Source organism: Schistocerca serialis, chromosome 4 (assembly GCF_023864345.2).
Source record: "Schistocerca serialis cubense isolate TAMUIC-IGC-003099 chromosome 4, iqSchSeri2.2, whole genome shotgun sequence".
NCBI lineage: Eukaryota > Metazoa > Arthropoda > Insecta > Orthoptera > Acrididae > Schistocerca > Schistocerca serialis.
Genome location: NC_064641.1, coordinates 222,672,378 through 222,696,703, shown reverse-complemented (window position 1 = coordinate 222,696,703; position 24,326 = coordinate 222,672,378). Strand labels below are relative to the sequence as shown.

The 24,326-nt window shown below is 39.4% G+C and overlaps 2 protein-coding genes across 2 annotated transcripts in view; one reads left to right on the top strand and one right to left on the bottom strand.

The window, feature by feature from the left end:
- Positions 1-14,427, bottom strand: part of LOC126473682 (oocyte zinc finger protein XlCOF6-like) — a 79,043-nt gene extending 64,616 nt beyond the window's left edge. The window contains exons 1-3 of the mRNA XM_050100918.1: positions 14,360-14,427; positions 14,158-14,277; positions 13,621-14,087 (exon numbers count right to left, since the gene is read on the bottom strand). Coding sequence (XP_049956875.1) covers positions 13,621-14,087; positions 14,158-14,277; positions 14,360-14,419 — 647 coding nt within the window. The 5' untranslated portion in view covers positions 14,420-14,427. The remainder of the gene's footprint in view (positions 1-13,620; positions 14,088-14,157; positions 14,278-14,359) is intronic.
- A 58-nt stretch (positions 14,428-14,485) lies between these two features.
- The window catches only part of LOC126474357 (multidrug resistance protein 2-like), a 202,212-nt gene continuing 192,371 nt past the window's right edge, over positions 14,486-24,326 (top strand). Inside the window, exon 1 of the mRNA XM_050101824.1 lies at positions 14,486-14,731. Within this exon, the coding sequence (XP_049957781.1) occupies positions 14,657-14,731 (75 nt within the window). The 5' untranslated portion in view covers positions 14,486-14,656. The remainder of the gene's footprint in view (positions 14,732-24,326) is intronic.

The window sequence follows — 24,326 nt, the reverse complement described above, 5'->3', positions numbered from 1 at the left end:
TGACTTTATGTATAGTGGACAAAATAAGTCAAAATGAGAAATGTTTTGATTAAGAAAAGAGAAGGCATAGTTACTCAATTTAAAACTTCACACTATGGCACAAGTGTCAATATGAAGGCATTTATATATAGTACTGAATGTGAAGGGAATGAATGTTATGAGTTATGAAAATCCAAAATAAAATTTTATGGTAGTCACAACTGCTATTCTTGAATACCCAAGAGGATGTGTAACGTGAAATGACAAGTCTAATCAAATCTCATGAAAATTAGTTTTACTTTTACTGAACTCCACTACGAGTATGAAGTATAACTTCCACATCTACATCCATACTCTGCAAATAACTGTGAAGGGTAATTCCTCAGGCTTTCCCAGCAATTTGCTGACATTCTTGAATTGTCAGCACTGTCCAATATTGTCTTCTTCCCTGTATGATATTCTGGTGGCGTGGCTAGTCACTGTCATCAAGTGCTACCTGAGACTACTGACTGGATGTGCATGTTCACAATTTGTACCCTCCATCTTCCTTCATCTGTGGTTCACTCTCAAGTCCCCAAGTGTTTTGTTTTCAGTCCAAACCGACTGGTTGCATTCTGTTTGTGGCCTGTCCTGTTTGGGTAATCCTGACATGATCTGATGCCAGTCCACTCTGACTGGTAGAAAGCTTGAGGTTTCTGGGGTGACAAGGTCTAAATTTGTTGTAGTTTGAAGTGCGGAGAAAAGCTTGTACCATTTAGTACGGCATCATCACATTCCACTCACATATGGAGTGTGAGGAGGAGGAGGATTGTTTAAATGCCACTGTGGGTGCTGTTATTAGTCTAATCTAGTCTTTCACTATGAGAGTAATAGGAAGGGAATTGTATATTCCTGGAGGGGAGGGGAATCTATTTTTGATGAAGGCCTTACTGTCCGAAAGCTTTATTTGTGACAGTCTTTTTTTGTGCCTATCTGCGATTCAGCATTTCCGCTATATGGTGAGTAGCAACTTCCCTTTTCATAATATTGTTACACTACATCGTGGATTTTCCATTGTTTGAGTTCTGCAGTTCAGATATTTCAAAACCTCTATGCTGCTCTTTAATGGGTTAATAAAACTTGTGACTGTGTGCCGCCATTCTTTATATTTGGTCAACATCCCATGACAGTCCTCTCTGCTATATTTGAGTAATATTCTAGGGTGGGTCACACAAGTCTTTTGAAAGCAACCTCCTTTTGTCAAGTGACTGCATTTTCTTCAGTATCCTACCAATTAACTGAAGTCTGTCACCTGCTTTATCTATGAGTGAGCCTATGATCTTTTCAGTCCACATCCACACCAAACTGTTACACCCCACTATTTGTATGAGTTGACAGTTTTCAATTGTGACTCACTGATATCGCAATCACAATATACTACATTTTAGTGCCTTGTGAAATGCACAATTTACATTTCTGAACACCTAAAGCAAGCTGCCAATCTGTGCACCACCTGAAATTTCATAAAATCTAAATGAATATTTGTGCAGTTTTTGTCAGACAGTACACCATTGTGCATAATTGCATCATCTGCAAAATGTCTGAGATTACATAAACAGCCAGTGTCCCAACACACAACCCTGGGAAGTATCTGAATTTAATACTACATCTGTCGATGAGTCCCCACCAAAGATAACGTACTGTGTCTTTTCTACCAAGAAATCCTCAATCCAGTCACAAATATCTCTACTCCAAATAATCATATTTTCATTCATGTGTTGGGGTGGCACTGCATCAAATTCTTTTCTGAAATCAAGAAATACTGTACTGCATTTACTTGTTTGCTTTGATACATGGCTTTTGGGATGTCATGTGCAAATTGAGGTTCACCTGACCAGTGTTTTCAGGATCAGTGGTAGTTGGAATGCAGAAGGTCATTTTACTTGATAGCTAATAATATCTGAGCTTGGGATATGTTCTAAGGTTCCACAACAGATGGATATCAAACACGTGGGACTATAATTTTGTGGATTATTTTTGCTGCCATTCTTGTAGAATGATGTGACCTGTGTTTTTTTTCCAACTGATGGGCTAGGGACTTTCTTTTTGTTTGAGAGATCTATCGGTCCTTTTTCAGATTTTCAACATTTCTGTATTTTCTTTGCTTTTAACTTTCAGTGTCATCTATGAGTATTAGGATAAAACTTTAGAATCACTGACAGCTTTTGGGAGGTTTTATGAGAGATCTTTCAATAAAATGTTGCTACAATGGTGATCAAAGGCTTCACGCACTGCCCTTTTGAAACCCAAACAAATTTCATTTACATGTTATTGTATCCATGCTGGATCGTTGAACTGTACAGCTGTTAAGGATTGTGATGAAGAATGTAACCACCTGTAAATACTTATAGAATGCTTTAATTTAACTCCGTAACCTGTTTTGGGCTACCCTTCCCATCCTCAGATGGCTAATATTTCCAATTACATTAATGTTTTCATCAGCAGCATGTCATTCACTCCTGCACAACACAAGACTATTTTAATGTTTAGTGCCACTTTACATGTTGTTTGGATAGCAAAACCATACTAATGTGCCAGCATCTGATAAAATGAAACAGTTGTATTCACTTACATATGTTTCTATGGGTGACACTCCGTCTTGCTTTGGCCCTTATGCTTTCTTGTACAATGTTCCAACTGTTGCAGTGCAAACAGCACACATATTCTACAAAAATCACTGTGCCAAATTAATATATATGGTAACATTAGCCATTTGAAGATGAGAATGTCAGTGTGAAACTGGTTATAGTGTTAAAATAAACCTTTCTATAAGTATTTGTGTCTGATTTCCTCCTTCATCACCAGTGATTTCATTTAGCTTTTCTCCATATACAGCACTATGTTTTATTGTGCAGTAGCTGCTACTTCTATTCCTGTACACCACATAATGCATCTTACATCTTGAACTGTTTGACTAGATGATATATCTATCCAGTTTTTGGTCAAGCATCTGAAGTTCAGCCACAGTTCCTCTACATGCTTCAACCCAGAGCCAGATGTTTCAAGTTCCACATTGGGATACGATACTACTACCTATATTTTGTTTGCTGAATTTGTAAATTTCTCTACTTGTTTTTGTTGCTCTTTGTAATTTGGTAATCACTGCTGAAACAACTGCATGATGAATGGTACCTGTTTCAATATGGACATCCTCAATGAGGATTGGATCTATTTGTTGCCATTAGAGCCAATATTTTCTCTCATGAGGGGGCTTCCGAATTATCTGTTCTAAGTACTTTTCAGAGAAGGTATTTAGTATTTTTCTGGAAGGTGTCTTGTGACATTCACCACTTACAAAACTGTAAATTCATTCTGAAGGTCAAGCTTCCTGCTGAGGGTACTTAACTCTGATCTCAAAGCAAAGCAAATAAATGTGTATCCAACAGACGTATTTCCATCTCATTATGCACATTGGGATGTAAAATTAAAGAAAGAATTGAATAAATAATACTTCAGAGGCAATCAATGTGCTTCACAGCTTACTCTGTTTCTACACCATGGACCACGGAATTATATTTATATTTATGGTATTTTTCCCTGGATGTATACAAAGAAGGGCAACACAAATGAGTAAAAGTTTGTGTACCCCACAGGATAGAGTCATGGAAGTGCTAATAAACCAGAACTGATAGATTCTTGAAGATAGATGCCAACTACCCCATGAAAATCAACTTACAAAGTTTCAAGGACCAGTATTAAGTGGTTAATCTAGGAATACATTACAGCTTCTCACATATCATTTCCTTAGGAACAGTGAAGAAAAGAGTAAACAAACTGCAACAAAAATAGTCACTTAAGCAGTCATTCTTCTTGTGCTCCATATGTGAATACAATGGGAAGAAACCCTAATATGTGGTCAAAATGGGAAGTACCTTCTCCCATGCAATTCACAGTGGTTTGCAGAACCTGGATGTGGATGTAGTACTGAGTCAGCCATGATGGAGCTAACAAAAACGCTTACATTGTGCACTAAATAAAGATTGTGTACTGCTATATTTAGAGTTATCCAAGGATTTGATAATATTAAACATAAAATTTTACAAATAATTCAGAATCATTAGGAATAAGAGTAGCAGCAAATGAATGGTTCCAACCACAAAACACGGTACAAACAGTAGAGTTGGCATAGGTCTGTAATAAAGTGAAAATTTTAATAACACTTCGATCAGAACCAAAACACTTTACTAAATGTTTCTCAAGGTAGCAACTTAGGGTCATTACTGTTATTGATATAAATCAGTCACTTTCCAGATAAAGATGGGCTCATGGGAAAAAAATTTCTTTGACAATGACAGCAACATTGTTATTACATATAAAACTACAGAACTCCTGACAGAGAAAGCCTCTTGGCCTGACAGATTTGGACATTCACAGAGGTGGCGTTACTGCTAGTTGTGATCTCCAGTGGATATGGCTGCCAAGGAGGGGAAGAAAAAGTGTGCACTCTGTATACATACTGGAGACATCTCAGACGTGGAACAGGGGGCAGCCAACTGCAAGTGGTGGCTCATGTTGGCACTGATGATGTGCATCACTTTGAATCTGAAGAGATTCTCTCTGGTTTCTGGCAGCTATATGAAGTGGTAAAGACTGCCACTCTTGCTTTACAGATGAAGGTAGAGTTTGCCACCAGTAGTATCATGGACAGGACCAACTGCGGACCTTTGGTACAGAGCCAAGTGGAGGGTCTGAATCAGAGGCTCAAGCAGTTCTGCAAATGTGTTGGCTGCAGATTCCTTCATTTGGACCATCAGGTGGTGGGGTTTTGGGTTACATTTAACGCATCAGGCTTCCATTAAACACAGGAGTTGACTACACATGGAGTGGGCACTGGGTATTGTGGACAGAGTTGTTTTTTTAGGTTAGAGTGCCTTGAAAAAGTACAACAGCAATTCGGTCTCAAAGGATGCATGGTAATCACAGGTTGAGGACAGGCCTAGGAACAATCAGTATTATAGCTGTAAACTGCCATAGCTGTATTCCATAGCTGGGTTGGGAAAGAACCAGAGCTTCAAGTACTAATAAAAAGCACTGAAGCCCAAATAGTTACAGGTTCCGAAAGCTGGCTAAAGCGAAGTTTAAGTTCAGTCAATTAAATACAGTTGTTGGTTGTGTGTTTGTTGCTGTTAGAAGTAGTTTACCTTGTAGTGTAATTGACAGTTCCTGTGTGTTAGTGTTGGTAGAGGTTAAACTTGACATCTGGAATAAATTAATAAATAGTCCCTTTTACAGACCCCAAACACCCAGATGATAGAGTTGCTGAAAGGTTCAAAGAAAGCTTGAGTCTCATTTCAAATAGGTATCCCACTCATACAACTTTAGTTGGTAGTGACATCAACCTATCTTTGATATATTGGCAAAAATACATGTTTGAGGTTGGTGGTAAGCAAAAAACATTGTCAGAAATTATACTAAATGTTTCCTGTGAAAATATTTTTGAGCAATTTGTTCAGGAGTCCACTTAAAGTGTAAGTGGCTGCAAAAGTATATGTGACATCTTAGCAACAAATAATCCTTTGCAAGCAGGTCGCATCTTGATGAACACAAGGCTTACTAACCACAAGGTGGTTGTAGTCAGATTGAATACTACAACATCAAAATCCACGAAAAACAAACATAAAACATACCTATTTCAAAACGCAATTAAAAAATTGGTTGATATCTTTCTAAGAAACAGTCTCCACTCCTTCCAAACTAACTACGAAGAGTGTCTCTACTCCTTACAAACTAACTATGTAAGTGTGGACCAGATGTGGCTTAAATTCAAAGAAATTGTATTGATACCAACTGAGAGATTTTTACCAAATAAATTAACAAGAGATGGAACTGACAATGGTACACAAAACAGGTCAGAACACTATTGCACAATGAATGGAAAAAGTATACCAAAATTAAGAAGCATATTATCTAAAACTCGTGATGCTTTAAATAAGTTCAAAATTTAGTGTGGACTCCAATTCAAGATGCTTTTAATAGTATCCACAAAAAACTGGCAGAAAATACAAAAAGATTCTGGTCATATGTAAAGTACACAGGTGGCAAGACACGATCAATACCTTTGCTGCTTGATAGCATTGGTAATGTTACCAATGACAGTGCCACTAAAGCAGAGTTTACTTTCACCAATGAAGGGGAAGTAAATATTCCAGAATTCAAATCAAGAACAACTGCAATGTGAGTTGAATGATTAATTTATAAGTAGATATTATGAAAAGGAAAGTTGCTACTCGCCATATAGCGGAGATGCTGAGTCGCAGATAGGCACAACAAAAAGACTGTCACAAATAATGCTTTTGGCCAGTAAGGCCATCGTCAAACATAGACGGCAGACACACACAAACACACACACACACACACACATCCACGCACGCACGCAACTCACACACACGACTGCAGTCTCAGGCAACTGTAGCCACACTGTTGGCAGCAGCACCAGTGCATCATGGGAGTGGCGGCTGGGTGGGGGTAAGGAGGAGGCTGGGGCGGGGAGGGATAGTAGGGTAGGAGTGGCGGAGAGTGAAGTGCTGCAGGATAGACAGAGGGCAAGGGAGAGGTGGGGGGGGGGGGGGGGGGGGGTAGCGGAAAAGGAGAGAAGTAAAAAGGCTGGGTGCAATGGGTGGATAGTGGGCTGTGTAGTGCTGGAATGGGAACAGGAAAGGGGCTGTATGGGTGAGGACAATGATTAATGAAGGCTGGGGCCAGGAGGGTTATGGGAATGTAGGACGTATTGCGGGGAAAGTTCCCACCTAAGCAATTCAGAAAAGCTGATGTTGGTGGGAAGGATCCATATGGCACAGGCTATGAAGCAGTCACTGAAATGAAAGATGTCATGATGTCATGTTTGGCAGTGTGTTCAGCAACAGGGTGGTTCACTTGTATCTTAGCCACACTTGCTGCTTATAGTGTGGGTACAGTTGCCTGAGACTGCAGATGTGTGTGTGTGTGTGTGTGTGTGTAAATCTATTTTTGACAAAGGCCTTACTGGCAGAAAGCTTTATTTGTGACAGTCTTTTTGTTGTGCCTATCTGTGACATTGCATCTCCACTTCATGGTGAGTAGCAACTTTCCTTTTTATAATATTTTTACACTCCAGCCTGGTGTTTCCATTATAAGTAGATATCCTTGCCTAGTGAAGTAACTTAAATCACCTAACAAAGGCAAGTCTTCTGGGCCAGATTGTTTACCAATTAGGTTCCTTTCAGAGAATGCTGATATAGGAGATCCACACAAAGCAATCATAAAAAACTGCTCATTCGATGAAAGCTCTACACCTGGAAAGTTGCACAGGTCACGCAAACACTCAAGAAAGGAAGTAGGAGTAACCTGCTGAATTACAGATCCATATCACTGACATCAATTTGCTCTATGTACTATCTAGAAGAAAATGATCTATTGACACGTAGCAAGAAATGATTCAGAAAATATCATTCTTGTGAAACAGACACAAAGTAATGAATCCTGTTGACAGGCGATCTTAAACTGATTCCATATTTCTAGATTTCCAGAAGGGTATTGATGCTGCTCCTCACAAGCAACTTCTAATCAAATTACCTGCCTATGGAGTATCATTTCAACTGTGCAACTGGAATTGTGATTTCTTGTCAGAAAGGTCACAGTACTTAGTAACTGATGGAAAGTCATTGAGTATGACAGAAGTTGTATCTGTCATTTCCAAAGGAAATTTCTAAGAAATCCATGTGATTTAGGAGACAATATGAGCAGCCCAGATGTCATTTAACACCAAGGCATCAGGAGATCAAAACCAACTGCGAAATGTGATTCTTCAGTTTCTCCCAGCATATTTGTTACTCAAACAGTCTATGAGTGTACTGCCGGACCACGGGGTCCAACAAGCACAATATTTCAGTGATCAGACCTATCGCCATGTCAGGTGCTCTGAGACTGCTATCTTACCTGCTGACAAAGTTAATGCTACTGTTGTTCTCTCCCACAAGATCAACGCTGACTCCACCAAGAAAGTAGAGAACAAGATCAAGGCACTTCTGAAGGAATCTGAGTTACCAGAGGGGTCCTCAGGAAATTGGCACCACAAAGACCAGTACCACCAAGATTTTGTGGCCTCCCAAAGTCCTCAAAGATGGTATGCAGTTATGTTCCATTGTTGACAAAATACCTGATAGACATACTAAGTGGGTGAATGCCCACATCAAACCCAAAATTATATGGATTTTGTGAAATATCTCAACAATTTCAGGTCGAAGAACTCAGATATCATGGTGAATTTTGATGTTGTTTCACTAGGATGTCTGTACGTGAGTCACTAGAACTCACTGGTAGGAAATTTGAGATAAGACCACCAGCCTTTTCATGCGTGTCCTCACCTCCGCATATTTTCTATTTAATGGAGATACTAAGAGCAAAAGGTAGGAGCCACAATGGGCAACCCACTCTCAGCAGTGGTTGTGAATTTGCAAATGGATGACTTTAAGGAAGAGGCTCTGATGGCATCCAAATGGAAACTGATCTGCCTTTTCCTTTATGTGGGTGACTTGTTCATCATCTGGCCTCATGGAAGGGACAAACTTCTTGATTTCTTGGTATATATGAACTCCATACATCCCAACATCAAATTCACTATGGAGATCAAAGTAGAGGGGGACTACCAATCCTGGAAATATGGTGGTCAAGAGAACAGCTGATTGCACCCTGGGCCATAGTGTCTATTACAAGAAAATGCACACTAAGCTGAGTACTAAAAACATTAGTACACAAGGCGCCACACCATCCCAGATGCAAAGTGTCTGCCACAGTTAATGGAACGTCTCAGAACTGTGTTTCAATAAAAAGGATACTCAGGGTGGCACATTAAGAGCGTTCTTTGCCCCACCACTACAGTACAACCTGTGGGGACAGATGAAATCACAGATGAGTGCATACTGAATAAGCTCCATGTAAGAACTGTCTCCTGCCAGTCCAATAAAAAAAATCATTACTGGGCAGTGTCAAATATGACCTTGGTTTATGGAAGGCCAGGCTGTATCAGATTCCATGCCAATGTTGCAAGACATATACTGGACAAGCAGTGCACACCATTGATGATCAATACCAAGAACAGCAGCAGCACACTACTAATTTACCCCCCCTCCCCATCAAATCAGCGGTCACTGAGCACTGTTTGCCAGAGAATCATGCGATGGAACACATACGTATCAGGATTTTAAAGCAGACATACAAATACTGGTACACTGTCATGACAGAAGCCATCAAAATTAGTACTGGAGATAATCTTATCAATTGGGACTGTGCCTATAATCTCAGCAAGGCTTGGAAACCAGTACTGATTCTAATGAAAAAGACACTCAGCAAACACGATATAGTTCACTACCATAGAGGCTTACACACATGTCTATGCAGCAACTGCCAATGTGCGCCGTCAGATGTGAACCACTGAGGCAATGGATTGCCGTAGGAGGGGATATAAGTCAGCTGCCTACCATCAGGAGTTCAGATCCTCAACAAACCTGGCAACGGTGACATGGCTGCCTGCTGAAATAATGTGCCTGCTGGACACTATGGACCACCAGTACACTTGTGAAGCATTTGCAATATGATTTAGACAACATATTTGTACGGTGCAAAAAGCAGCAGTTGGCTCCAAATAGTGAAAAGTTTAAAATCATACAGATGAGTACAAAAAGAATTTGATTATATTTGACTTATATGATATATCACACAAATTTAAAGGCTGAAAGTTCATCTAAATACCCAGGGATTGCAACTATGAACAACTTAAACTGGAACGTTCACAAAGATCATGTTGTAGGGAAGGTGAGCCAAAGATTGTTTTGTAGGCAGAACACTTAGATGATGCAACAGGTCTACTAAAGAGACTGCCTACACTATGCTTGTCCCTCCTCTTCAGGAATAACACTGCATGGTATGGGATCCTTAACAGATAAGGCTGCTGGAGAACACTGAAAAAGTTCAAAGAAGGGTTCACTCCAGTAATAAAATGAAACTAAAGAACCAACCATGTGAAGCAGGGGATTAGGGCAGTGACAAATAAATACATGATATGAAAACATCACCATCCGAAAACAAATATTATCCACAAACTCAAACAAAAAATTATCAGCATATGGCACAATGCTAAAAGTACGTAAACCACAGGACTTGTACATTTCCCTTAACCTATATAGCTCAAACAAAGCTCTTGATATCAAAAAACCAACATAGGCAAATCCAAAACACAGTATCGCAAATTTCTCTTCACCTATAAATCTCAAACGAAGCCATCAATACCTAGATCCCAAACAGAAATTGAAAGTCCTGGTATTGTAAATTTCACACAACGTACATTGCTCAAATGAAGCCAATGATATCACACCCCTCCTCCTCATACACAATTTGAAAATCCAAAATCCCTAAATTCCTCTGCCCAACTAAAATACAAGCAAAAAAACTATACAGCAAAACAAACAAGTCATAAACAACACTTTAAAAACCAAATAAAACAAAAAAATTACAAGCAAGTTAGCTATCTTCCTCCACCCCCCCCCCCCCAGCACACACACACACACACACACACACACACACACACACACACACACACACACACACACACACACAAGACTCTTCAATCTCCACTACCATCCCAAGTTCCCCTTATACTTCACATACTCATTATAAGCTTCCCTACAAAAAATAAAATCAATCCAACACACTTTGTGCATTCACTCTTGCCTTATTGGCACAAAAATGTAAAGATGAACAATAACAAAAATAATATGTAAGAGAAAATCGCTCAAACCAGGTCCTCATCAAACAGTTTTGCAAATATTGTCATGGTGACACCGCCACACATACAGGACCCTGGTTTGAGAAGTTGGGACTCTAGTAAACTTCCTCATAGCACACAACTTTTTACGCAGTCAGCAATCACGTAAAACTCCTGAAAAAACCTTATAGTTGTTGTCATATCACCACCCAGAGCAAGCCAGAGCGAATAACTAATAAATTTTTCAATTATATCCATAGCTAGCAAAATCAAAAATTGTATTGCATTTCAGTAAAAACATGACAATTATAACTAAGACAAACAAGAATGCATAAATACCAGAAACAAACACATTCTTCCAACAACAACTTCACAGAATGATTACACAAAGTCAAATGATCACATACCACATGTAACACAAAAACTTCACACATGAACATCCACTACAAGAGTGCACCAACAATTACAACAAGTCATCTACAAACATGACCTGACTCAAAACACTGCACCACAATAACGTCATACAACACAACACACTTATGTCATGGGTCACACAGATGGGTGGAATCTGGCATTTCCCCTGACCCCACCTTTTATATATTACCGCGAAAGAGGGGGCAGAGTGTCACAGATGTGATACAAGAGTTACGGGTGGCAATCATTAGAAAGAAAAGCATTTTTTACTGCAGCAAGATCTTTTCATGAAATTTCAATCACCATCTTCCTCTTCTGAATGTGAAAATATTTTACTGGTGGCCACCTACATAGGGAGAAATGATCATCGCAATAAAAGTGAGACAAATCGAAGCTGGCACATAAAGATTTAAGTGTTCATTTTTTCCATGCTCTTCAAGAGTGGAGCAGAGAACTAGTCTGAAGGTGATTCAATAAACCCTCTACTCGGCACTTAAGTAAGAATTACTGTGTAGTCATGTAGATGTAGACACTTTGAGGGATGTTTACTTCTAGTCAGCCATTAACTAATGTTGAACATAAATAAAATAAAAGTGCACGAATTCCAGTTTGAAGATGGGGAATTAATAATGCCACGTGTAGATGTTAATTCCATTGACTGTAACAAACACAAAAATTTTAGCCATAACCATTCACTGTCAGCTGAACTGGATTGAGCACACAAAGGTACTAACAAAAGACTGTCATGAGCATGTTATGCCTTTAGAGCTTTGTCATCAGTGGCTAATAAGAGATGCCCAGGCTCATTCTTTAGCTACGGCTTCTTTTTGGGGAATAACATGCACAAAATACAATGGCAATATTCTACCTATACAAGCCGGCAATAAGAATGACAGAAAACAATAACTGAGGTTACTGTAAAACTCTGTTTAAAGAGCTGGGATTTTAACTGCCTTGTCTGAGTACATCTGCCAATCCATTACACATATAAAGGAAAAAATATGTATGTTAGTATTAGACTATCAGCACTATTCAGGATCATCAAAAAAGAACCTGATTTTAACACATACTGAGGAAAATTACACAAAAAACTTAAAACTATATAGACTACCAGCACATCAAACTGCAACCTCACCACCCTACAACAAATTACCCACAACAGTGAAAGGGGTAACTAGCACTAACATGTTTTATCTCGAAAATAATATAAACTATAAAATAATATTCAAAAGTAACAGGGGTTGGTAAAATGAAAATATGTCGGTTATTCTATAATATACTTTCAGAATGTAATGCATATTACTGGAAAATTGTAAACAAAGATCTGTGATGAAAAATGGTAGCTGCCTCTTGTCTTTCGGAGCTCAACACTGCTGTCATTAAAGAGAGATGCTTACTCAATTTTCCAAACAGATAAATAGGAATGAAATGAGAATGTAAGGGAGAGGCTGGTGTATACTCATCAGCCTTTCAGCCAAATGGACGTATTGTATGTGCAAACAAAGTTGATACTCGGCACGGAGGCTGATTGGAGCGACTGCAAAGGCATTTCCCATTTACAACCGCTCCCATCAGCCAGCACACCGAGTGTCAACTTTGTTTGCACGCTTAATATGTAGGCCTATAATGTTTCCAATGAGTGTAATGTGTGCATGACTTAGAGATAAAAAAAAAGTACAATTAGTTTTGAAATCTGTAACTAACATCATGCCTGCATGTTTTTTAACATTTAATTATAATTTATTGTTGTCTTTTATCTATTAGTTCATCCTGGAATTATTTTACAATGACACAGGATTTGTGTCAAAATGCAATGAAAATAAATAGTTCCAAAATATATACACAAAGAGGATAGGATAGGTAGTCAGCTGTGAATTTGTCAAAGGAACCATCCTGGCATTTGCCTGAAATGATATAGAAATACCAAATTTAGGATGTTCAGATGGAGCAGACTCGATCCTCCAGAGCATGAAGTCAATATTTTTAACAATTACACAGGCTGCTGGTTGGTCCATAATGTGCGTGTTTTCTTGATCACACACAATTTGCAATTAATAAGTATACTATAATTGTAAAATTATCTATAGATGAATAAAGAACTAACTACCATAACCAGCTAACTAAGATATCATTTGAAAATAAACACTGAATATATGGTCACAACACTAAAGAGGATATGACACAAGCAAAATTGTAGGATGAAATTCATTATGTGGGCACACCAGTACCAGAAGCATAAATTATTCAAATAAGCTGTGTTAGCTGATTATTTTCCCACAGACATACATTGCTTATAGCGAATCGTTACAAACATAAACTTTGAAGCCGTCTTCAAAAATATCTTTCCTCTTATTTCAGCAATGGGCATGGTAATTCTTCAAATATATTTTTCTAAGGGGACATTTGCATCTTGAATTTTTATATGAAGGTTCGGGTTCGGGCTACTATACCTGTTGCATACTGGACACATGAAAAATCTGCTTCTAGAATCATTGTTGCCGGTGTCTTGCATATGAGAGCTTTTCCCTATAACGTCATTTTCTGTTTTGCAGCAGGGCTCATCTTTTTGCTTTCGGCGTAATGTTTTACAGGCTTTGACATTCTCTTTTGGGCTGTCGATATTCTCTGCCACTACACCCTCATTCCCAGTCCCATCCCCGTCCTGAAAGTTAGAGGGTGTTTCATGGTTTGTTGAATCTGCTTCGTTCACATTATGAAGAGATGTTAGGTTCTGAATGTCTTTTGTTGAGTAATCAATTTCACAAAATGATAAGACGACGGACTCGTTGGTTCTAGTGGTATCAGTCTTCCCTTCTTCATTGCTGCTACACGTTTCAATCCTAACACCATTTAAATTTTGAGGCGATGTTACTGCAGGTTGACTGTATGGTCCAAGGGCCTGCTCCTGAATCACCAACTGCAAATACAAATTAGAACTCAGATACAGAAATAATCGTGTGCTTTCTCGTGTAATGAACCTTTCTCACCTGCAATTCGTTTATAAGCTCGTTGACAATAGGCTTAAAAAGATTACTAGCAGGTTCCAAAACGCCGACTTTCAGTTTGTAATTAAAAATGAGCGCTTCAAATACACCAAGCTGTGCAACCTGAAAAGGCACATAATGTTGCCGTGGTAATCATATAATTAAAATATTGTATTTAATTAAGTTTTTAGTGATAATGATTTACCTTGTGTAGAAATAGTTCTAGGTTAATAAATGTTTTGCCAATAAGACTATCGGCAGCCATACTACGGATACATTGACAGTTGAGTGTACTGACGCGTCGAGTCACTAGCGGTATTTACAAACGACTTCGGACTAGTATTTCACAGTCCCTTGACGAAAGAAGCTTGTGTTAGAAAAAAAGGACAAAACTTATTTAGGGGATAAAAGGAAATGGAAAGAAAGTGCAGAAATTACCCGAACAGTCATACTTTTGCACGTACATTTAACGACTTTTGATGAATAGGCGCTGCACTTCAGAATGAAAGCAAAATTGCATGAACCCGTAACTGAAACCATATGGTATTCATTAAGAAGTTGTACACTGTTTTTGCAGGTAACAAGCAATTAGTACATTTGATCTAATCCGATCCGTACTAATTAATTTAATGCGAATAGATTGTACTAGCTTTGCGAGTCGTGGAGAATAAATTAGTGAAACTTTAGTATGATTACAATGTTGATGCGTTTTTACTGCGGTCATTCTAACTACTTACGAATGTCAGTATGTGTTTGCTAAATATATACACTAGATGTAAACATTATATGACATTACTGGATTTTTTTCATATTAGGTAAGAGGTACTTCAATTGCATCCAGTTTTCTTCCTCCACTTTGCAATTTATAATTGAGCCTTGTTAGAATAAGGTTGTCTCACTGAAAGGCTCTATCAGTAGGAAGCAAGCCTATAATCACTGTATGTTTGTCATTGTATAAACGAGCAGTAGTAATAATGTTTGAAGTAGATAATGGCCTATCTTACATATCAGTAGGCCTATTATAGATATCTTCAAAGACCTCACAATTCTTTCTGAGTTAACAGTGCACTTGCCTTTTTAATGCTATTTGTGTCTACTTCTAAATACTGTTTTAAGATGAGCAATAATTTACGCAATCACCATACAATACTCAAAACAAGTTCTGTGTAGAATATAAATGTTTGACTAGGGTTAGAGTGAGGAACTGTAAGCTACTGGAAAGAGATCTTTTTAACAGGCTACTGACAGACATTACATGACAAAGTGGGTATTCTTGCAAATTCAAAGGAAAATTAAACAAGTATCGTTCTAGTCATTTTTACTACTTGGCATTTTGTTTTGTTATTTATTTATACATTATTTGGCCTGTATTTGTGACAAGTTGCCATAATGTTGAACTTCTTCGTAAGTTTACACCACACATTATCTTTGTAGGACATTTATGTGCAATTAATAGTATTTGCCTATGTGTGTGGACTATATCCAGAAAAGTTTTTCATGTGGCATTAATGAGGAAAAGTATGCAAAGTAAGTTAAATTTCTGATGCTGTCTTCAACAAAATCATCAATCTGAAATAGAGCAAATGTTATAGGATATTTCAGGAAGAATGTTAAATACCGGTATCTTAGGAGATGGTAGTGTAGACAACTTGCAGTAAAAAATGCCATATAGTATGTGCCAATTTTTATTGAGTACAGACATACAGCTGAGTTCAACGCATTTTCATATCGTGTGTTATTACACTGGTTGGTATTGTTGCTATGGGCATATTTATCGAATGTCAGGGTATTCATGTTGTGAAGTTGTGCTCTTAATTTACATTGAAGATTTCATTGTAATTTGTTGGCCAAGTCAACTGTACTGTAGCATATAAACATGCCACACGTATTTACACATGCTGAGTATGGTGATATGGTATTCGCGTATGGGTTTTGTAATGGAAATGCTGCTGCTGCTTGTCGAGAATACGGTATATGATTTTTTAACTACAGACTACCAGATTAAACAGTGTTTACTTGGGTGTTCAATACATTGCTTGACACTGGGACACTGCCCAGAAGTCATATTGCATCTGAACTTATAAACGAACAGACTGTGGATGAAGTAGAAGACATTATTCAGTTGGTACAATGTAGTCCTTCAACAAGCGCACATAGAATTTCTGCACATATCTGTGTTCCACATACAAGAGTATGGTGGACATTACGTATGCACAAGTTCCATCCATACAATTTACAGCTCATTCAATATTTTCGAGCAGGAGATGAAGATAGATGACTGGGATTTTGTCATCAAATACTTGAAAATTGGCAGGTAGTCCCATTTCTACTCTTCACTGATGAAGGCACTTTCACTTGTGACGGCATCAGTAACACTCGTAATTCACATCAGTGGTCTGAAGAAAATCAATGTGCCATTGTGGAGACATAATTTCAAGAACATGTCTCTGTAAATGTGTGGTGTTGTTTGATAGACAATGTTGTTGATTGGGCCTGTTGGGTTGCCACATTGTCTTACAGAGCTTGTTATCTACACTTTCTTGAAAATGAGCTTCCAGCATTATTGGAAGAGATTCCTTTGGCTAGAAGAATATGTATGTTCATCCAGCATGACAGGGCTCCTGTATATCATCTAAACCTAATATTCCCAGGAAAATGGGTCGCTAGATATGGGCATGTTGCTTGGCCACTGAGATCCCTGGACCTTACCTTTTTGGATTTTTGCCTGTGGGGATGGCAAAGTTTACAAAGAGCCGATTTGATCATCCAGATAATGAGTAGCACAACCCTCACAAAGGAACACAAAAATGTCCTCAGAAGTGCTACGCATGGCGTTATCAAGAGAAGCCAAAAGTGCGTTGAAGTTGGCAGTGGAATTTTTGAAAATCAACTGTGTACATCATTTGCCTTTGTTTTGAGTTTGTTTGGGTTACATACTCAGTAAAAATTGGACACATGTTACATGGCATTTTTTTTTTTTTATTGCAATTCGTCTATACTACCACCTCCTAAAATAATTGCTGTTCTTCATGAATCACCCTGTATAAGTGATTCATTGTCTGAGGCTCAGAAAGTTCTGGTTGTAATTTATGAATTATTTAAGAATAAAGGAGATGACTCACCAAAAGGCAGAAGTGCTGCGCCGTCGATACATACACAAACAAAAGGTTCGGAGCTTGGCTAGCATACAAAATGCACTTCCTTTTTCTACCTGTAGGAAGAACATGCACAGAAAGACACACACAAGCATTCACTCACATGCACACACCTGTCTCTGTACATTGTGCTCAGTTGACTGCCAGCTCTTTATTGGCCCATAGTGAATGTACTGGGGTGAGATGGGGGTGGCCTTTGGTGGGATGGGATGCGGGATGGAGAGAGGTGTGAGCAGGTAGTGGGTTGGGAGAAGTGTCTAGGGTCTCAGGGGAGAATGGGGTGCTATCTGTGGGCTAGCTAGGGAAGCCTGTGTGGGGACTGGAGTAATTGGTGCTGGGTGGATGGATTGGTCAGGGCTTGCATCTGGATATTCCACAGGGGTATGATCCCTGTGGCAGGGGATCGGGGGTGGGAGTGGTATAGGGATGGACTAGAATGTTGTGGAGGTTGGTTGGGTGGGCAGCAGAACACCACTTTGGGAGGGGTTGGAAGTGTCTCGGATAGGATGTCCCTAATTTTTAGATAATCAAAGCCCTGATGAAGGATGCCGTTCAGTCTTTCTAGTCTGGGGTAGTATTGGGCGACAAGAGGGGGGGGGGGGAGGAGGTGCTCCTTTGTGGTTGGTTCTTGGGATGGATGTGAGGATCAGGTGTATGTGAGGATATGGCATGGGAAATACGTATGTGAATTAGGCCTGGAGGGTGTTGCCTCTCTGCAAAGGCCTTTGTGAGGCCTTCAGCATACTGGGCAAGGAGGTCTCATCACCATTACTGCAGATGCATTTACCACAGGTGGCCAGGCTGTATGGGAGAAATTTTTTGGTGTGGAAGGGGTGGCAGCTGTCACAGTGCATGTCCTGTTGGTGATTGGCGGGTTTGATGTGGACCAAGATGTGGATAGAGCCATCTGAGAGGAAGAGATTGACATCTAGGAAGGTAGCACGATGGATGGAGGAGGACAAGGCGAAGTGGATGGGAGAGGAGGTGGTGAAGTTGTGGAGGAATGAGGTTAAGGTGTCCTGGCTTTGGATACAGATTATAAAGACGTCATCAATAAACTTGAACCAGGCTAGGGGTTTGCTGTTTTAAGAAGCTAGGAATGTATCCTCGCAGGTGCCCTTGGCTGTGCCACAAATTTGTTTGTATACCTTTCCTTCAAAGGGGAAGTAATTGTGGGTTAGGATGTGTGTGTGTGTGTGTGTGTGTGTGTGTGTGTGTGTGTGTGTGTGTGTGTGTGTGTGTGTGTGTGTGTGTGTGAGAGAGAGCGCGTGCATTGCATTCTGAAAGCTAGCCAAGCTTCGTACCTTTTGTTTGTGTGGCTATTGATGACAAAAGGAAGTGCATTCTCAAAAAGCTAGCCAAGCTTCGTACCTTTTGTTTGTGTGGCTATTGATGACACAGTCCTTCTGCCTTTCAATGGGTCATCTCCTTTATTCTTAATTAATTTGTGATTTTCAACCAGAACTTTCTGTACGTTATTATACTGCTTAGGGGCTGGCTTCCATCCAAACTTCACGTTGTTCATCCTTCATTACTGTCTCCTTCATTTAGCTCCCCTCTATTGTCTATTTCTTTCTCTCTCACTCTGTAATGGCCATGGCACACCCTTTAGTATTGGCTGCGTTCATTATGACAGCTGCACGTGTACCTCCACCAGCCATGCGACCCCTAGTAACAGCATAACACAGTTTTAGCAACTCAAAATCCTTCCCTCCCTCACAGATCACTCCCAGTTTGCCTGTTCTTGTTTTCTTTCCATGAGATTGGATGTGTTGGTCAGCCAGGTCATGCACCATTGATCTAATCACGTGACAGTCAGAAGGAGCAATGTCTGGAGAATATGACAGGTGGGGTAGGACTTTTAACGTTTCCAAGAGCGTTTTGACCTCTTTTGCAACGTGGAGTCAAGAATTGTTGTGCCGCAAAATCACTTGATGGTGCCTCTCGCTGTATTTCGGCCATTTGTCTTTTAATGCTCTGCTCAAACACATTAATTGCATTTGATAACGAGCACCTGTGATTGTTTCACTTGGTTTTAACACCTCATAGTACATGACACCGGGCTGATCCCACCAAGTGCAGAGAATGATCTTGGAGCCATGAATATTCAGTTTGGCTGTCAACGTGGAAGCATGTCCAGTATGTCCCCACGATTTTTTGCGTTTATGGTTATCGTAATGAACCCATTTTTCGGCCCCCGTCACAATGTGATGCAGAAATCCCTTCCGTATTTGCCTTTGAAGCAACTGTTCACAAACACCGTTCAACGTCTCTTGGTTTCAGCTCACATAGGATCCAAATTCCTTCTTTCTGAGTCATGTCCATAGCCTTGAGACACTTTGAAATGGCTTGCTGTGTCACTCCCATTAATCGTGCCAATTCTTCTTGAGTTCGACGCGAGTCTTCACTCAGCAATGTCTCCAATTCTGCATTTTCAAAAACATTCTCTCTTCCACCACTATGCCAGTCTAACATGTTAAAATCACCGTTCTTGAAGCTGACACGTTCTTTCACTAATAGCATCCTTACCATGCGTACTTGAGAGCATTTGATGAGACTCAGCTGCTGTGTTCTTCATATTGAAACAAAACAGTAGCACCTCCTGCAAATGATGAGAATTAGGCTTGTAAACTGTCATTTTCAATTAAGAACAACTTTATGATGCAGGCACAAATCGACTAATGTTTGAATGTGGTTATGTTGACTGAGGTCCAAGATAATTGCCTGTTGTCTGCGATCTGTTTCTTTTGACCACTACGTACCACTGTCTACACCTGTTGGTAAACGGCAGAACCAAAGTTGTACACCTTTTACATTTAGGCAGACCATTGGGAGCGTTAACTGAAATCTCTACTCTACCGGAGAACTTACAGTGGGAACTTATACATTGCCCTCACTGATTATTGAAAACTTTTGGGATTCATTGAAAGGGTGGATCAGGCAACTTGCCATAAACCAGGCTCGGAGGTAATGATATAGGAAATAATCGTAGGGAACAATACGAGTTAGGTTAACAATCATCAAAATTCAGAGGTAGAAATCTAAATGAAAGCTGAAATGAGAACAGAAATAGGGATAGAAATCAAAATGAAAATTGGAGAGAAAACAGAGCAACGTGAAATGATGAAAATAGGAACCAAAAGGGTCCAGGAGAGAATGACTACCAGAATGAGGAAAGGTCAGTGCAGGAAGATAGAAACAGGAGAGGGGAGATGAATAACAGAGGGGAACAAAACAGAATTCCTTAAACTATGAAATGTTCTAACTGGAATCTGATTTGGGGCAAGACACAATGACAGAAACAGGACCAGGCCACAGGAAAATAACTATAGGAAAAATAATGGTGGGGTTTCAAAATAAGTATTAAGTAATGCAGTAAGGAAGGAAGAGGGTAAAATTTAAAACTGCACTCAATGATGATTTAGTGGCTATTTTGCATGGGGCACAGTGCTTAATGGATGCGATGGAGGTTGAGGAGGAGTTAAGGACTAAAGTAAATAATACTAAGAGGATTTCTGAAATGAAGAAGCCAGAATTATATTAGTTATTCATTAGAAACAGAGACACATTTTCAGAACAACCAGAGAAGGTGACAGCTTTTGAATACTTACTCAGGTTGAAACCACATGAACCCATTAAGATCAGACCATATCCAGTAGCATTAGCAGACCGAGAGGCAGTTAGAATAGAGCTACAGTATATGTTGGTATGGGGAATTGTTAATCAATACAGGAGTGAATATTACAGCTCAACAGTAATTGTCAAGAAGAAGGACAAGTATTTGTGTTTCGTTGCAGATATTAGGAGGCTAAATGAAATAAGTGCAAGGGAAACAGACCATCCCAAAAATATGTATGAATTAATCTTAGGTTTCAACAATGTAAAATTATGAACAACTATGGATCTGACCAGTGGATTTTGCCAGGTCCAATTTACAGTGAAAAGCAGAAAATGTACCGCCTTTCTGTTCAAAAGTAGTGTGTACCAGTAAAAGTAGTATATTTGGACTTTGCATGGCTGTTGCTGTATTTGTAAGGGGTCTGTGTTAATGCTGGGAATTGAGCTGATGAGAAGACGGACCACATACGTGGACGACATACTGATTGCCATGCCAACTTGGAGGGAGCACTACTGTTTGTTGAAGAATGTGTTTGCAGCTTTAAGAAATCGTGGTATGCCTGTAACATTAAAAAAAAAATTGAGTTTGTCAAGGCAGAAATAATTTCTTAGGCCTGTGCTGTCGTCAGAAGGTCTTGTACTGAATGAAGACAAGATAAAAGCAATAACAGAGTGTGCTTAGCCAAGGAATTGTAAGCAGTTAAAGTCGTTCCTTGGAATGGCAAGTTTTTACTGGAAATTCATTGGTGATTTAAGTCTAAATTCACCAGACTTGTCATGCTTGCTTAAGAAAAATGTACCATGGGTGTGGGCAGCTGACTGTGATAGGAATTTCAATAAAATGAAGGGTAGTCTGAGTGATAGTAGTTTACTCCATTACCTGGACATGTGTCTCCCATTTTACCTTGCCACAGGCAGCTCAGACTATGGAATAGGTGCTGCTCTGTTTCAGAGGAAGTTCATGAATGGAAAGGTGGAGCATCAGGGCGTATCATATGCCAGTAAGGTGTTGACAAAATGCGAGTGGGTCCATGACACATCAGAAAAGGAATTACTGTAGTGGTATGGGCATTCTTGAAATTTCACACATATTTGGAAGGACATGAGACCATTGTGGTGACAGATCACAAGGCTCTTTGTTACTTACAGGACTGTAACCTAATGAATAAAAAGCTCACTTGGTGGATGATGATCTTGCAGAGATTTCAATACCAGATAGAGTTTGTCAAGGGCATTGATAGTGTGGTTGCTGATGTGCCCTCACACTTGGCAGTTGGAAGTGATGGAAATAATGAAGAAGGGTAAGAGAGGAGTGAGTTTAGAATGTACATGAGTGGTGGTGCAGGAAGTAGAAGGGGAAAATCACATTAGAAGTATATGTAAGGACATGAGATGGACACACAAAGCTGATCCTAATTTAAGTTAGTAAAGATCAGTTTGGAAACCACAGGGAATGAGAAGTTGGACAAGTTTTATTAGATTTAAAAAGGGATGTTGTTCTGTAGCAGCTAAAATAAAGAGGAGTGTGCGGAACATGTACAGTCCCTCATAAATTATGTGCAACTGAATCATGGACACTATGGGGCACAGAAATGTGTAAAAGTGTTATGGGACTATGTATTTTTTAACAACATAGACTGCAGAGGGTGGAAGAAACTAGGTGCTTGTGACAGGTGCCAAAGAGTAAAACACAGAACCATTGCAAGTCAAGCAGAAATGCAGAACATCTTCCCAAAAATGTGAGGGAACTTCTTGTGATTAATGTACTCAGTCCATTGCCAATGGGTATGGGCGGACAAAAATACATTCTGCTTGCTGTAGAGGTGTTTTCCAAACATGTAAAGTTGTATGAAATGAAAAAGGCCACTAGTAGAACTATAACTATTATAAAGAAATTGGAGTCTTACCAAGTATTACCTTAAGAGCCTAGGTAAGCCAAAGGCATTGCTTTCTGGCAATGGATCCCAATTAATCAAGAGGGCATGGGAAAATTTCATGAATCAAACAGTTGCAAAGCACATCAGGACCTCAGTTTATCACCCAGCAGGAAATATGGCCGAACAATAGATGCGCAAGCCTTACCATCTGGGCAGAATATGTAACCACATTTGAGGATGTGATGAACAGTCTGAAAAGTAGTGCTAAGGGATTCACACCACATGAAGTGATGTGGACAATAAGTTACATGAATTGATTAAAATATTTTTTGTGGTATATAGTTTTCTGTCTTTATGTTTGTGGCTTACTTTATTCAGTGAGGTTAGAATGAAATTGTGTATTGTGTTGTGTAATGGGATATTTATCAATTTTTACTTTTGTTCATTACTCCCCTGCAGGTCCGGAGGTTAGAATAGGCCCGAGGTATTCCTGACTGTAGTAAAGAGATGACTAAAAGGAGTCTCCCATTTTTCGGCCCTATAAGTTCCGGTAAGTTATAAGAGTCAAGGGACATGAAAGGGAAGCAGTGGTTGGGAAGGGAGTAAGACAGGGTTGTAGCCTCTCCCCGGTGTTATTCAATCTGTATATTGAGCAAGCAGTAAAGGAAACAAAAGAAAAATTTGGAGTAGGTATTAAAATCCATGGAGAAGAAATAAAAACTTTGAGGTTCGCCGATGACATTGTAATTCTGTCAGAGACAGCAAAGGACTTGGAAGAGCAGTTGAACGGAATGGACAGTGTCTTGAAGGGAGGTTATAAGATGAACATCAACAAAAGCAAAACGAGTATAATGGAATGTAGTCGAATTAAGTCGGGTGATGTTGAGAATATTAGATTAGGAAGTAAGACGCTTAAAATAGTAAAGGAGTTTTGCTATTTGGGGAGCAAAATAACTGATGATGGTCAAAGTAGAGAGGATATAAAATGTAGACTGGTAATGGCAAGGAAAGCGTTTCTGAAGAAGAGAAATTTGTTAACTTCGAGTATAGATTTAAGTGTCAGGAAGTCATTTCTGAAAGTATTCGTATGGAGTGTAGCCATGTATGGAAGTGAAACATGGACGGTAAATAGTTTGGACAAGAAGAGAATAGAAGCTTTCGAAATGTGGTCCTACAGAAGAATGCTGAAGATTAGATGGGTAGATCACATAACTAATGAGGAAGTATTGAATAGGATTGGGGAGAAGAGAAGCTTGTGGCACAACTTGACTAGAAGAAGGGATCGTTTAGTAGGAAATGTTCTGAGGCATCAAGGAATCACCAATTTAGTATTGGAGGGCAGTGTGGAGGGTAAAAATCGTAGGGGGAGACCAAGAGATGAATACACTAAGCAGATTCAGAAGGATGTAGGTTGCAGTAGGTACTGGGAGATGAAGAAGCTTGCACAGGATAGAGTAGCATGGAGAGCTGCATCAAACCAGTCTCAGGACTGAAGACCACAACAACAACAACAACAACAAGT